Source organism: Ovis aries, chromosome Y (assembly GCF_016772045.2).
Source record: "Ovis aries strain OAR_USU_Benz2616 breed Rambouillet chromosome Y, ARS-UI_Ramb_v3.0, whole genome shotgun sequence".
Taxonomy (NCBI): Eukaryota; Metazoa; Chordata; class Mammalia; order Artiodactyla; family Bovidae; genus Ovis; species Ovis aries.
This window is the reverse complement of record NC_082741.1, coordinates 12694075-12709264: the sequence shown is the minus strand read 5'-3', so window position 1 is coordinate 12709264 and position 15190 is coordinate 12694075. Positions and strand designations below refer to the sequence as shown.

The 15190-nt window shown below is 37.2% G+C and overlaps 1 protein-coding gene and 1 pseudogene across 1 annotated transcript in view; both read left to right on the top strand.

Moving 5' to 3' along the window:
• The window catches only part of LOC132658869 (eukaryotic translation initiation factor 1A, Y-chromosomal-like), a 36893-nt gene extending 23259 nt beyond the window's left edge, over positions 1 to 13634 (top strand). Inside the window, exons 2-4 of the mRNA XM_060408476.1 lie at positions 8826 to 8876; positions 12550 to 12634; positions 13540 to 13634. Of these exons, the coding sequence (XP_060264459.1) occupies positions 8826 to 8876; positions 12550 to 12634; positions 13540 to 13634 (231 nt within the window). The remainder of the gene's footprint in view (positions 1 to 8825; positions 8877 to 12549; positions 12635 to 13539) is intronic.
• LOC132659074 (testis-specific Y-encoded protein 1-like) overlaps positions 1 to 15190 on the top strand; it is a 48990-nt pseudogene that overhangs the window by 25557 nt on the left and 8243 nt on the right.

Here is a 15190-nt window from a genome sequence, read left to right as displayed (position 1 = left end):
TAGTGTAAGGACTCAGAAGTGACAAGTGTGCTGTAGTGCTAGGGTTTATACTGCTGGGATGCATGATTCAGTGAGCAGTTGTGTAGTTCAGGCATTCTTACTCTACAGCACAGTCTCAGTAGTGTCAGAACACTGGCTCCTGAAGGCACACACAGTCATAATGGGAGATATGCTTCTGAGTAAACCTCAGCAGTGCAAAACCCATGATGAAATGTGCTCACCCTGTACTCATGAGATCTGTACCCCCAGCTGCATGTCCCGGATGGCTGCACTTGAGCTCATGCTCAGCAGAGGCGTACCATGTCCTCCAGTGTTTAAACTCACTCTGTCTACAGGAGTGCTGGCTCAGCTGTGTCCAGAAGTAAACTTCAAAGTGCAAGTCCAGTAATTGTTTAGGCACACGTGAACTACAGTTCAGGTTGAGTAGTGGCCTGACTTACCTATAAAGGAACAAGATAATGATTGTGATATTTATGCTTCAGAGTGAAAGTTCAGCCGGTGATGAACTCTTGTTCTGGAAGGCAATTTCAGTAGTGCAGGGATGCAGAATCCAGAGTGTAATACACCAAAAGTGTATGTGTACTTACAACAGGCATGTTTTAAGGACAGGCTCTGTAGTGGCAGGCCATATCCCAAAGAACCCGGGTTCAGGAGTGATGGGATGTATGCTCTACTGTGCAGTCTCAGTGACAGCAATGCACTTGTTCTAAAGCTTGTTGATGCTCTCAATGGTGGCAGAAAGGGTGATCCAGTTTGGAAACTAAGCAGTTCCGGCGGGCGTCCTCTAGATGGCGGCCTCAGTATCATTCCAGAGGGCAAGCTCAGTGTTTGTAGCATGTGTGGTTTGACATAAGAGAAGGAAATGGCAACCCACCCCAATATTCCTACCTGGAGAATCCCGTGGACAGAGGGGCGTCTGGGCTACTGTCCATAGGTTCGCACGGAGTCGGATAAGACTAAAGCGAATTAGCATGCATGCATGCATTGGAGAAGGAAGTGGCAACGCACTCCTGTATTCTTGCCCCGGGAATCCCAGGGATAGGGGAGCCTGGTGGGCTACTATCTCTGCTGTCACACAGAGTCGGACACGACTGACGTGACTTAGCAGCAGCAGCAGCAGCAGCAGTGGTTTCAAATCAGGGGTCAGTAACTGTGAAAAGCTTCTTCCATTTTCAGTCGTTACCGTATGCCAGGTCCAGAGTGCAGACTCACTTGGTTGTGATACTTCTGCTCTAGAGTTGTAATTATGTTCCAGAGCACAAGCTAATTACTGCACCTGTCCTAATTCAATTCTTAGTAAAAGCAGAATGCAAACTCGTGATTTCAACCTCAGTAGTTGCTGCACGCATAATCAGAAGTAGTGGTGCATACACTTATTTGATCTCTTGTTCCTCTGACTTTTCCAAAACCAGCTTGAGCATCTGAAAGTTTATGGTTCATGTATTGCTGAAGCACGGCTTGGATATATATATATATATATTTTTTTTTTGCATTACTCTACTAGCGTGTGAGATGAGTGCAATTGTGCAGTAGTTTGAGCACTCTTTGGCATTGCCTTTGTTTGGGATTGGAATGAAAACTGACCTTTCCCAGTCCTGAGCCGCTGCTTAGTTTTTTAAATTTGCTGACATATTGAGTGAAGCACTTCCATAGCATAATCTTTTAGGATTTGAAATAGCTCAACTGGAATTCTATCACTTCCACTAACTTTGTTCATAGTGGTGCTTCTTAAGGCCCACTTGACTTCACATTCCAAGATATCTGGATGTAGGTGAGTGATCACATCATCATGATTATTTGGGTTGTGAAGATCTTTGATGTACAGTTCTTCTGTGTATTCTTTGCCACCTCGTCTTCATGTCTATTGCTTCTGTTAGGTCCATACCATTTATGTCCTTTATTGTGCCCATCTTTGCATGAAATGCCCCATTGCTATCTCAGATTTTCTTGAAGAAATCTCTAGTCTTCCCCATTCTATTGCTTTGCCTTATTTCTTGGTACTGATCACTGAGGAAGGCTTTCTTATCTCTCCTTGGAACTCTCTGTTCAAATAGGTATATCTTCACTTCTCTCCTTTGCCTTCATTTCTCTTCATTTCACAACTAATTGTAAGGCCTCCTCAGGCAGCCATTTTGCCTTTGTGCATTTCTTTTTTCTAGGGAATGGTCTTGATCCCTGTCTCCTGTACAATATCATGAGCCTCCCTCCATAGTTCATCAGGCATTCTTTCAGATCTAGTACCTTAAATTTATTTCTCACTTACACTGTATAATCATAAGGGATTTGATATAGGTCATTCCTGAATGGTTTAGCGGTTTTTTCCTACTTTCTTCATTTTAAGTCTGAATTTGGCAATGCCGATTTCATGATCTGAGCCACAGTCAGCCTCTGGTCTTGTTTTATGCTGTTTAGGAAGAGTAAGCAACTTTTATTTTTATTTTTATTTTTTTTTTCATTTTGTTTTGTTGTTGTTTTTTTTTTTAGTTTTTTATTTTTTAAATTTTAAAATCTTTAATTCTTACATGCATTCCCAATTTCACGGTTGTAGTCACTATCTTCAGTGATTTTGGAGCCTCCCCCCTCACCCCCCCCCCAAAAAAAAAAAAACAGTCTGTCAGCATTTCCACTGTTTTTCCATCTATTTGCCATGAAGTGATGGGACAGGATGCCATCTCAGTTTTCCTAACGTAGAGCTTTAAGCCTACTTCTTCACTTTCCTCTTTTACTTTCATCAAGAGACTCTTAAGTTCCTCTTTACTTTCTGCCGTAAGGGTAGTACCATCTACATATCTGGTTTTTGACATTTCTACTGGCAGTCTTGATTCCAGTTTGCATTTCTTCCAGCCAAACATTTCTCTGCATAGAAGTTAAATAAGCAGGGTGACAATAAATACCCTTGAGGTACTCCTTTTCCTATTTGGAACCAGTCCGTTATTCAATGCCCAGTTCTAACTGTTGCTTCTTGAACTCCATACAGGCTTCTCAAGAGGCAGATCCGGTGGTGTGGTATTACCATCTCTTTTAGAATTTTCCACAGTTTATTTTGATCCGTACAGTCAAAGGCTTTGACATACTCAGTAAAGCAGAACTAGCTGTGTTTCTGTAACTTTCTTGCTTTTTTTGAATATCCAGCAGATGTTGGGAATTTAATCTTTGGTTCCTCTGTATTTTCTAAAACAAGATTGAATATCTGGAAGTTCATGGTTCACATATTGCTGAAGCTTGGCTTGGAGAAATTAGAGAATTTCTTTGTTAGCATGTGAGATGAGTGCAATTGCATGGTAGTTTGGGCATTCGTTGGCATTGCCTTTTTTGAGATTGGAATGAAAACTGACCATTTCCAACTGAGCCACAGCTGAGATTTTCAAATTTCTTGTCATATTGAGACATCACTTTCACAGCATCATCTTCGAGTATTTGAAATAGCTCATCTGGAATCAAAGACATAATAGAGCCCCCTAATTCCCTAATGGACACTGCATTGACTCTCAGAACAAATGAGATCAACAGCCATCTTCTATAACAACAGCAACAAAAAGTTATCTCAACTAGAAAACTTTCACAAGCCACTGGTCCCACCACATTCACTTGGAGGAGACCACCCAATTAATAGCAATGATTGCCCTCCAGTTTGCAGAAAATAGACCTCGAAGACAGTCATCGAAACAACATGAAAAGGCAGAGACATATGCAGCAGATGAAGGAACACAATAAAAACCAACAAACCAATGAAAGAGGAGGAGGTAGGAAGTCTACAGGAAAAACAGTTCAACATAATAATAGTCAATGTCTTGGAAACAAATGGATCTACAGATAAATAGACTTCAGACATGGATTGAGAAGATGAAAAGGGTGTTTTAAATGGACCTAGAAGAAATAATGAGTAGTCGATCAATAATGAACAATGAAATAACTGAGATAGAAATTACTCTGGACAACAGGAACAGTATTGTAACTGAGGCAGAAGAAAGACTAAGTGAGCTGGAAGATTGGATATGGGAAATAAATGAAGCAGAATAGAAATAAAAGAGAGAGAGAGAGAGAGAGAAATGAAGACAATCTCAGAGACCTATGGGACAATGTTAAATGCCCCAATATTTAATTCATAGGTTTCTCAGAGAAAGAAGACAAAAGGAAAGGGCATGAGAAAATATTTGAGGAGGAAATAGTTACAAACTTCCCTGAAATGGGAAAAAGAATAGACACCTAAGATGAAAAATCCCCGTGTGTCCCATAGGGATAAAACCAAGACAAAACATGTCAAAACACACACAAATCAAAATAAAGGCAAACAAAAAATAAATATGCACAATGAACAAATATTCAAGGTCACAAAGGAATCACAACAAATAACATAGAAGGGAATCCCCATAAGGATAACAGCTGATCTTACAATAGAAACTCTTCAGCTTAGAAGGGAATGGCAGGATGTGCTTAAAATGCTGAAAGGCAAAAACCTAAAGCCAAAATCATTCTATCCAACAAGGATAGTATTCTCATTCAAAAGAGAAAACAAGAGCTTTACAGACAAACAAAAGCAGTTAGTGTTCAGAACCACCAAACCAGCACTTCAGGAAATGCTGAAGGATCTTCTCTAGATAGGAAACAGAAAAGCTTATAAAAGCCACAAAATATATAGTAAATGGTAAGAAGATCATACTTATCAACAACTGCCTTAAACAGAAATGTGCTAAATGCTCCAATGAAAAGGCAAAGACTGGGTGAATGCATACAAGAATATACTGTCTGCAAGAAAACCGCCTCATAACTAGGGACACATACAGCCTGAAATGGCCAGGAAAAAGCTATTTTGTGAAAATGGAGAGCAAAAGTGGGAGGAGCAATATTCATATCAGATAAATGGACTTTAACTAAAGACCATTATAAGAGACAAAGGAGGTTGCATTACATAACAGTCAAGGTATCAATCCAAGAAGAAGCTATATGCACCCAATGTAGGAGCACCTCAATACAAGAGGCAAATGCCAACAGCTATTAGAGCAGAAATAGACACTAACCATCAGTATTGGGTGATTTTAATACTTCACTCATAACATGAACAGATCATCCAGACAGAAAATAAAATAAGGAAAATTCAAGTTTTAGAAGATACATTAGACCAGTTTGAGCTAATTGATATCTACAGGTCATCCCACCACAAAAGAACAGATTTCACCTTTTTCTCCTTTCTCCTTTTTCTCAAGTGCAAATGAAACGCTATCTTAGGACAGATCACATCCAAGGTTAGATCATATCTAACCTTAATAAACTTCAAGAAATTGTAATATTTTCAAGCATATTTTCTGATAACAATGTTGTTAAATCAGATATCAACCACAGGAAAACAACAACAACAACAACAACAACAACTAGAGGAAACACAAATAATTTGGAGGCTAAACCCCCCAAAATTCAAATTTGAATTCAACAAAATTCAGAGTTTTTATGGAAAAAAAAAACAAAAAAACAAAAAAACCTCTGCCAAAGTAGTCATAGGTGGAATATACCTCAACATAATGAAAGCCAAATATGACAAAACCATTGTAAACATTATTGTCAGTAATGAAAAGCTGAAAAAATTTCCTTTAAAATCAGCATTAAGACAATGTGCCCACACTCATCACTATTCATTCTGGGAATTCTAGACACAGTTTTCAAAGAAGAAAAGATATAAAACGAATCCTCATTTGAAAAGAAGAGGTATAACTGTCTATTTGCACATGATATAACCCTTTACAAAGAAAACCCAAGAGATGCCACCAGAAAATTACTGGAGTTAATCAATGAATACAGTAAATGTGCGGGGTATAAAATTAATGCACAGAAACCCTTATAGTCCTACACATTCACGATGAAAAATCAGAAAGAGAAATTCAGGAAAAATAATGTTCACCATTGCAATGAAAGGAATAAAATAACTAGAAATAAGTTTGCATAAAGAGACAAAGGACATCCCTGATGGCTCAATTGGTAAAGAAGGTGCCTGCAATGCAGGAGACTCCTGTTTGATTCCTGGGTAAGGAAGACCCCCTGAAGAAGGGATAGGCTACCCACTATAGTGTACTTGGATTTCCCTTGTGGCCCCAGCTGGTGACAAATCCTCCTGCAATGTGTGAGACCTGCGTTTGAAGACTGGGTTGGGAAGATCCTCTGGAGAAGGGAAAGCTACCCATTCCAGTATTCTGGCATGGAGAATCTCAAATTCCATACACTGTATATTCCATGGGATTGCAAAGAGTTAGACGTGACTGAGCAACTTTCACTTTCCCAGAAGGATAAAAGAAAGCACTGAGGAAAGAAATCAAAACACATATAGATGGAGAAAGATATCATGTTCTTGGATTGGACTAACTGATAGAGTTAAAATGAATATACCAGCCAAAACAATCAATAGATTCAATACAATACCTCTCAAACTACCAACAGTATTTTTCATAAACTAGAACAAATTATTTTATGATTTGCATGGAAACATATAAGACCTCGAAGAGCCAAAGCAGTTTTGAGAAAGAAGAATGAAACTAGAGGAGTCAAATTTTCTAACTTCAGACTACACTACAAAGATATCAAGAGAGTATGAAACTTGCACAAACATAGAAATATAGACCAATGGAAAAAAATATGAAGTCCAATGATAGATTCCTGCACCCATTATCTTTGACGATGCAGGCAAAAATGCGCAACAGAAAAAGACATTTTCTTCAAAAAAGTGTTACGGGAAAAGTGGACAGCTCTGTGTAGAAGCTAGAACGCTATCTAACATCATGTTCAAAAATAAACTCAAAATGGATTATAGGTGGAAAAGTAAGACCAGAAAATATACCCCCCTCAGAGTAAAATATAGGTACAACCACCACAAAATAAGTCACAACAAGATCCTCTATGGCCCATTGCCTAAAGGAAGTCAAAATAAGTTTTAAAAAAGTAACCTAATTAAACTCTATAGCTTTTTTACAATGAAGAAAACTATAATTATAGTGAATATGTAGCTTCAGAATTGGGAGAAAATAATAGCAACTCTGAGTGAACTCCGGGAGTTGGTGATGGACAGGGAGGCCTGGCGTGCTGCAATTCATGGCGTCGCAAAGAGTCGGACACGACTGAGCAACTGAACTGAACTGAACTGAATAGCAACTGAAAAACTAACAAAAAATTCGTCTCCAAAATATGCAAGCTGCTCATGCATCTCAATAGTCAGCTACAAATACTACTCAGTAAAACAAACCACTAATCAAAACATAGGTAAAAGCCCTCTGCAAAGAAGATATACAGATTACTAAGAGACACAGAAACGTTGCTCAGCATCACTCATTATAAGAGAAATGCAAATCAAAACCACATTGAGGTATCATTTCACACTGGTCAGATTGGCCATCATTAAAATGTCTACAATATAATTGCTGGAGAGGGTGTGGAGAAAAGGGAATCTTTTTACACTGTCGGCTGAAAACTGGTACAACCATTATGGAGACTCCTTAGAAAGTTGGAAAGAGAAATACCATGTGACCCAGCGATCCCTCTCTTAGGCATGAACTTCAAGGAAACGAGAATTTTAAGAAACACAGTACTCCAATGTTTATTGAAGCACTGTTTGCAATACCTAGGATGTGAAAGTGACCAGGATGTCCATCAGCAGATGAATGGTTAAGGAAGTTTTGCTACATACACATATGAAATATTACTCAGTTATAACAAGTCATGCATTTGAGTCAGTTCTAATGAGTGGGAAGAGCACGAAACCTATTACGCAGAATGAAGGAACTAAGAAAGAGAAAGACAAAACTGCATATTAACTCACATATGTGGAATTTAGAAAGATGGGCTATACACAGGCAAGGAGAAGAGACAAGGATCTCAAGAACAGACGTTTGACTCAGTGGGAGAAGGTGAAGGTGGGATGATTTGAGAAAAGTGCATTTAAATGGGTACGGTACCATATGTAAAAAATAGAAGACCAGTGTGAGGTTTTACAACATGGGTGATATGGGATACCCATGTCACAACTTCTGAACTTGCAATCTAATGCACGCATCAGCCACCAAGGAGCCCTCATTCTAGTGCACGTCGTGCACATTCTGAGCTTGCCGCCTCCAGCTCTCCTTTTACCCCTTCTGACATCACGATCCAGGGTAGGCTGTGGTAACTGCTGAATTTGCACTTTAGGGGAGGCATCACACACTTACTAAGCCCGCATTCTAGTGCAAGCATGCTGCGTCTTGAACCGGAACTCTGGAGCAGGCATCTTGCCACTGATAATACTGTTCATCATCAGCTAGTGTTTCACTGTCATGACATGTTCCCATTGCTTCTTCATCTCTGGTCATCACTCTGTGTCGCTTACCACCATCCAGTGTTTCTCTCAGTCCTGTAACCTGTTTCGAGTGCTTGTTCAACTCACTCCAGGACTAACATATCTAGTATTCAGTGCTGTGACAGGTTCAATATTTCTTCATCCTCCCCTAGTTAAAAACAACAGTAGTTTACCACCTTTAGTGTTTCATTTTGTGACATGCGTCTATCCACTCCAGGTCTAATACAACACATACACATATCTGTAGTTTTCTCCTAATCCTTAGCAGATACTTTTCACACACTGTGTGAATTGTAATTTTTGTATCACTTTGCTGCTGCTAAGTCACTTCAGTCCTGTCTGACTCTGTGCGACCCCATAGACAGCAGCTCACCAGACTCCCCAGTCCCTGGGATTCTCCAGGCAATAACATTGGAGTTGGTTGCCATTTGTATCACGCTAAGTATGGCTTAACATCAAACACTTTTTTTTGTTTGCATTTTAACTACAATATACTGTGAGCTTTATTTTATAGATTTGGATAAACACTTCAGATATTATATTGGTTGGTCTTCGAGATTATCAGGTAAAAATTGCACTTAAATTTATAATGTTCTTGAATTTAGAAATCATTAATACCAGTATTTCATTGATGTGATAAAATGCATTTGACCTGTTCTAGCCAGTTATGATTCTCATCCTTCCGGCATCAAAATTTGTTAATATCTGCTCATGTTTAAGATGATAGGATTCTGGCTGACTGATGGTATATGTGTTCTCTGGGAAGAATGATTGTTTCTTTTCTGATTTTAAATATAATATGCAATATATATCCCCGTATAATTTTGGATAAATACTACAGCTCATCATTCTGTCCTCATCTAAAGTCCAAGTGTATTCAAGGTTCTGTGCTAGGTTTTCAGGGTTTGTGCTGCAGGCTGACTTCAGTTTTCTGTAGTAAAACAAGGAGATATCTTTGTATTTTATGATATATATTTCACAGAGCTAGATTATTCATTTTCCTTTCAATATTTTTTTTTCTTAATTTTTGACAACACTGCAGCTTTCGGGATCTTAGATACCCAGTCAGGGACTGAACCCAGAATACTGCTGTGAAAGCCCTGGGTCCTAATCATTGGACCACCAGAGGATTCCCTCCAGGTTTGCTTTCTGAATCTTTTTGAAAAATGACCTTTGCTGAAAAAAGAACAGTAGCATATGACAGTGATTTTCATTAGCATTCTCACTCATCAAAAGAAAAGAAATTCGTAAGTTTATATTAGGTTCTCAGTTATGATTTTTCAATTTACAGGTCTCAGATCTAAGTATGAGAAACCACTGCTGTAGGTGATGCACTTAAATGACACAAAACCTCTATCTCCAAAAAAGGATTTGGGGGGCTTATAGGAGAAAGGTAAGGCATAGACTAGGTCTTTTAGAGTGTAAGTTATAAATCTGAGATGAATACTTAGAGAACTACTTGGTAGTTGGCCATTATGACCTCAATATTTGGAATATGAGTTGTGAAACAGAAATCCTTTTGATTTCTGTATTAAACCCATTGCTTGTGCTTAATTAAATTTTGCATGAAATGATTGCTATTTCTCTCTATTCTATTACCAGGTCATGTGTTCTGTAAATACCTAAGACTTTCTGATTTGTAAATTTTAAGTCTTCTGTTTCCTTGTTTAGTTTTTGGTGTGATTGTTCTATTAGTGATTTACAGAGACAGTTTGAAGTCAGGCATTCCACTTTTCGTCTCCACTAGGTTTCTTTTAAAGAATCTGTATGACCTGATTCTCTAGTGAAATATTCTTGAAAATCAAAAAAAAAAAAAAAACATTATGCACATTGTTCCTTGTATTATTTTTGTCTATGCTACCTGATGTAAAGTCTCTGTTAGGTCCATCTTCTAGGCTTTCTGAGCCATGCTTTTTATTAATTGCTCATTTCCTTATATGTGACCAGACACTTTCTCCTATTTCTTTGTGTGTCTCAAGATTTGTAGTTGTTGAGAACTAGAAAATGCAGATATAACATGGTGAGATGGGACATCAGATTTCTTCTCCCAGAGCTTTTTCTTGTCATCATTTGTTGGATAGTTTCTGAAACAGACTCTGTATGGTATGTATATTTTCCTTGTGTGTGGCCATTGAATGCTTGTTTATAACCTAGCAAATAGCCCATGTTTGAAGTTTCATTAAAAACCCATGGGCCTCTCAACCTCTGCTTTTAGTCTCTGTGCATGTTGGGGCATACTTTTAATATTCAGCCAAGCAACTGATAGTTCTTCTCTTCATTTGAGGCTTGTGCAGAAAATCCAGGTCACTCAAAGCTGAGAGATTAGGAGCATACCTGAAATTTTATGAGTTTGCATTCAGTCCTGATTCCACGTATAAATGAGGTCCCGCAGTGTTTGCTTTCTCTGTGTGACTTGTTTCTCTTCGCACACTACTCTCCAGGTTCATCCATGTTGTTGCAAATGGAAGGATTTATCTACCTTGGTTGTTAATCCCTATTGGTTATATCATTTGCAGATATTTTTACCGATCTAATGCACTGTTTTTTTCTATTGTTGTTGACAATTTCCTTTTCCATGCAAAAGCGATTTAGTGTGATATAGTTTCACTTACTAGGTTTTACTAGTTTGCAAAAAGCAAGAGCGACATTCGGTAGTTTTGCACTGTGTTCTCTTGCAGTAGTTTTAAGATTTCAGCTCTGTGTTTACATCTCTGATCTATTTCAGGGTAATTTTAGGTGGAATCTGGTGTAAGAAATGAGGTCTACTTTTACGTTAAGTATTGTTTTTCCAGTCCTGTCTATTGGAGAGGATGTCTTTTCTACAATGTGATCTTGGTTCCCTTCATAGGTATTAGTTGACCGATTGTGAAAAATTTTATTTCTGAGTGCTCAGTTTTGTTCTGGGATCTGCATTACGGGGTGGAATGCAGTCCCATATTGTTTAGACAGTTGTGTTTCAAAAGCAGGAAGTGTGTCCTCCGGCTTTATTCTTTCTCAAGATTGCTTTGGCAGTTTGGATTGTTTGAGGTTCCATATAACTTTGTCTGTGGGGGGTGGCGGGGCGGAAGCTACTTGAATTGTTATAGGAATTACATGGAATCTGTACATTACTTTGGGTAATATGAATGCATTAATATTATAACAGGTTTAAGTATGTTGATTTTATATCCTGATACTTTACTGATTTTCTTTCTTTTGTATGTTTTGTGATACATTTTTTTGTATTTGATGACTAAAAACATATAATCTGTCCATAAAAGTGTATATTCTCATGTCCATTTACTTTAGTTTAACTACATATAATCCTGCAAATGGATCAAATAATAATTAATTCCCAGTTTAATTCTCTGTTTGATGGGCAATGTAACCACATTTATATTAATACCTTAAGGGATTAAAATGCTAACTTTAAAGTGATACCCACATATAGCTCTTCTGATTATAATCTGTTGTGGATAATTACAAACCTTTGCTACTCAAATCATAATCTAAGGTAATAGCAGCATCGCTACTCCATGGAATTGTATGAGCAGATTTTTAGCCTATCTCATCACTACTGAGTTCACACTCAGTGTTTTAACAGAATCCTCATGTGTTTTTGGTGCACATTATAGCTTGAGAAGTGTTGGTTTGTATTACACTGCAGTTTTATAACTGTCATATTTTCAGTTGCCTTTCTTTAGGCCTTTTCTAGCTTAATTGTAAGTATTCAGAAAGTTTTCCTCTGTGAGTGACTCAGCTTCCTTAAAATGGAGAAAAGTGAACTCCCTAAAGGGCAGTAATTCTCAGGCATATTTGCATCATAAACTCACAAAGACTTCACTTCAGGCCTGTCAGGTTTAAGGAATATAAAAAGCACCACAGATAATTCAAATCAGTAAGATACTCTAAGAACTGTGGGTTATAGAAAGATTCTCTTGGGTAATAATACCACTTTCAGTTTGAACTACAGTGTTAGAGTGTGAACAAGGACCACATTGCCACCCCACGTGTTTCCTTTTCTTTGCTTGATTCAGTGCATTGTATACATAACTTTCCTAGTTATTTGGAAATAACTTTATTTGGTTATGCACGCAAACTTCATCACAATGATTGTGCCTGTGTGTGTTTGCAGATGACAGAAGGAAGCTGAGAGAATAGTGAGATTTTTCTTAACGGTGTTTAATTTGAAAGTAATTTATGAGACAACTGATGATTCTTTGCATAACCAGTTTTGATCCTTCCTGTTTTTCTCCAAGGATAACAAAGCTGGTGTAATTTTAAAGTACAATGCAGATGAAGCTAGAAGTCTGAAGGCTTATAGACAGCTTCTGGAATATGGAAGTTAATATCAAAGTTATTACACTTCCCTGTCTTCTCATAGCATTTACTAGTTAGTATTTAGGTGAAACAGTCGTTTCAGAATTCTCTCTTTTCTGTAGTTTTGCATACATGCTTAAATTCGTCTTAAATTAAATTTAAATGTATTAAATACTTCAGAATATTAACAATTTAGTAATGGATTCTCTTCCTAATATATGTTCTTTTGGTGGAGAGTTAAAAAACTCAGAAATCTTAGACTTATAAACAATAATTGTTAAAGGAATGTCTCTTTTACACTCTTAAAAACAATTCTTAAGAGATTATATCTGTTTTCAGCTAATCGAGGACACCATTTATGGTACTGGTATTGATTTTTTTTGAAAAGAGTATTCAGGTATTTTTTAGTATTTAGAGTACTGCCGTGGAGATTTGGGGACAGTGTTTTTAAATCCCTTTTATTTCTTAGAGCCAAAAGTATTCTATTCTTCCTCTAGTACACTTGGAACAATTAAAATAAGTTTCTAGTAACAAAAAGAGGAAGTGTACTAAACTCACATTTTGAATATGATAAATTTGTTTTTATTCTATTACAGTGCATTTTATTATAAATTTATGAATTTTTTAGTAAGGGTGAAGATTCTGATGAGATACAGGCCATTTAAGAAATACTAAGATAATTGGGAATCAGATAAATACTTGGCAGTGAATTTCTTTTAGCAGTTTCATTGTGAGTTTGTTCTCTGTGTTGTTTCTAGTTAGGAAGACTTTTCTTGGAATAAAACTGTTGAACCAAGGATTGATTACAAGCAGTTTTTTTGTAAGGTTCAGGGTTTTAGTATTAATCCAGTGTTATTTCTTTAAATAGACAATTAATCTAATAACATCTTGGTTTTATGTCTCTAAGAGTATGTTCTTACTGTTTTTAGCTGAACTTAATGAAACAGATACCTTTGATCCTGAAGATGATGATGAAATCCAGTTTAAGGACTTTGCAGGTGAAAATGAAGATACTGAGGTTTAAGTCCAGGCTGAACCATGTTTGTGTGTGCGTTTGCTGTTTTATATAAGAAAGTAGTCAGAAATTTCACCATCTTTGGTCTCAGAAGGTTGGACGTTGAATTGAAGATATATTGAAAATTATGTATCTGTGAATTTGAATATCTATTAATATTTAGAAGCCAGCTTGGCAATGTTTCCAAATTTTCTAAAACTTTATAATTCTTCAGATCCTTTTTTTTTTAATTAATTAGGTCTGACACTAGGTACTCCATAATGACACTTTATTAAGCAAGGGGGTCTACAGTGATGGTGGTAAGAAGTTTAGCAGGCAGTTTTAAAATGTGTCGTCTCCCAAGGCTGATACATTAAAAGAAGAAAAGCAAATTGAAGCCAGCAGGCTGAAACAGTGGGATTTCAGTGTACTCCAAAGCATTCTTAAAATGAAGGCCTGTTTTTTTGCTCATGGATTTAGAATTCACATTAATTGCCTGGTATCACTCTAGGACAAACTTTTGGCTTTTAGTTTGTGGGAAATGGTTGTTTATCATGGTAAGGAAACAGTGATGATAGGAGTTTTAAATGCCTCAGTTTAATGCTATGGATGAATTTAACATTTTATTGGTTTGTATCTCTGGACTTATTAGACAAACATATCAAGTAATTGGGATGACAGTATGGCTTATACTCTTGTAGGCCCTGTTAGACTTCTTATTCTTTTGGTACTTCTGTAGTAAAAATGTACGGTAGAAACCAAAAGTGTAAAAGAATCAGTGAGAGTTTGATTGAATAATAAGGCAGAAGTTTAAAATTTCAGGAAAGATTTTAGGAAGTCTGAATTGGATCACTGACCTCCAACACGGTTTTCAAGATCTTTCAGTCATCAGCATTCTTATTAGGAACATTTTCAGACACTCAAAGAAAGTGAATTTTAATTTGAAGAGAGCAATCACATATTCACCAAGATTATACAGTTTACAATTTTCTACTCAGTGTGTTACCTCTATCCTGTTCATACCAGTCCATATTATACATTGATGGATTTCCAAATCATTTAGGAAATAAAACCAAGGCACTACCCTGGTGGTCTAGTGTTTTAATTTTTTCACTGCAGGGTTTATGAGCTCAATTCCTGGTTGGAAAAGAATGATCTGTGTCCTGCTGTGGCATGGTCACAAATAACAATGAAAACCCAAATTGTTTCAGATTACTCACTCCATGAATTAGAACAGCTGAATATGTATCTTTAACGGTGATATTTTTACCAGAATTTTTTACCATATTTTTTATAGATTTTTAAACATACGATAATACTTTACTAAAGTGAAAGTGAAGTCACTCAGTCATGTCCAACTCTGCGATCCCGTGGACTGTAACCTCCCAGGCTCTGTAGGATTCTCCAGGCAGGAATACTGTAATGGGTTGCCTACCTTCTTCATGGGATCTTCCTAACTCAGGAATGAACATGGGTCTGCATTGCAGGCAGGCATTTTACCCTCTGAGCCACCAGGGGAGCCCAATACTCTACTGATATTGCAATGCATTTAAATCACATGAGAAATAAGAAATGAAAAAAAGATT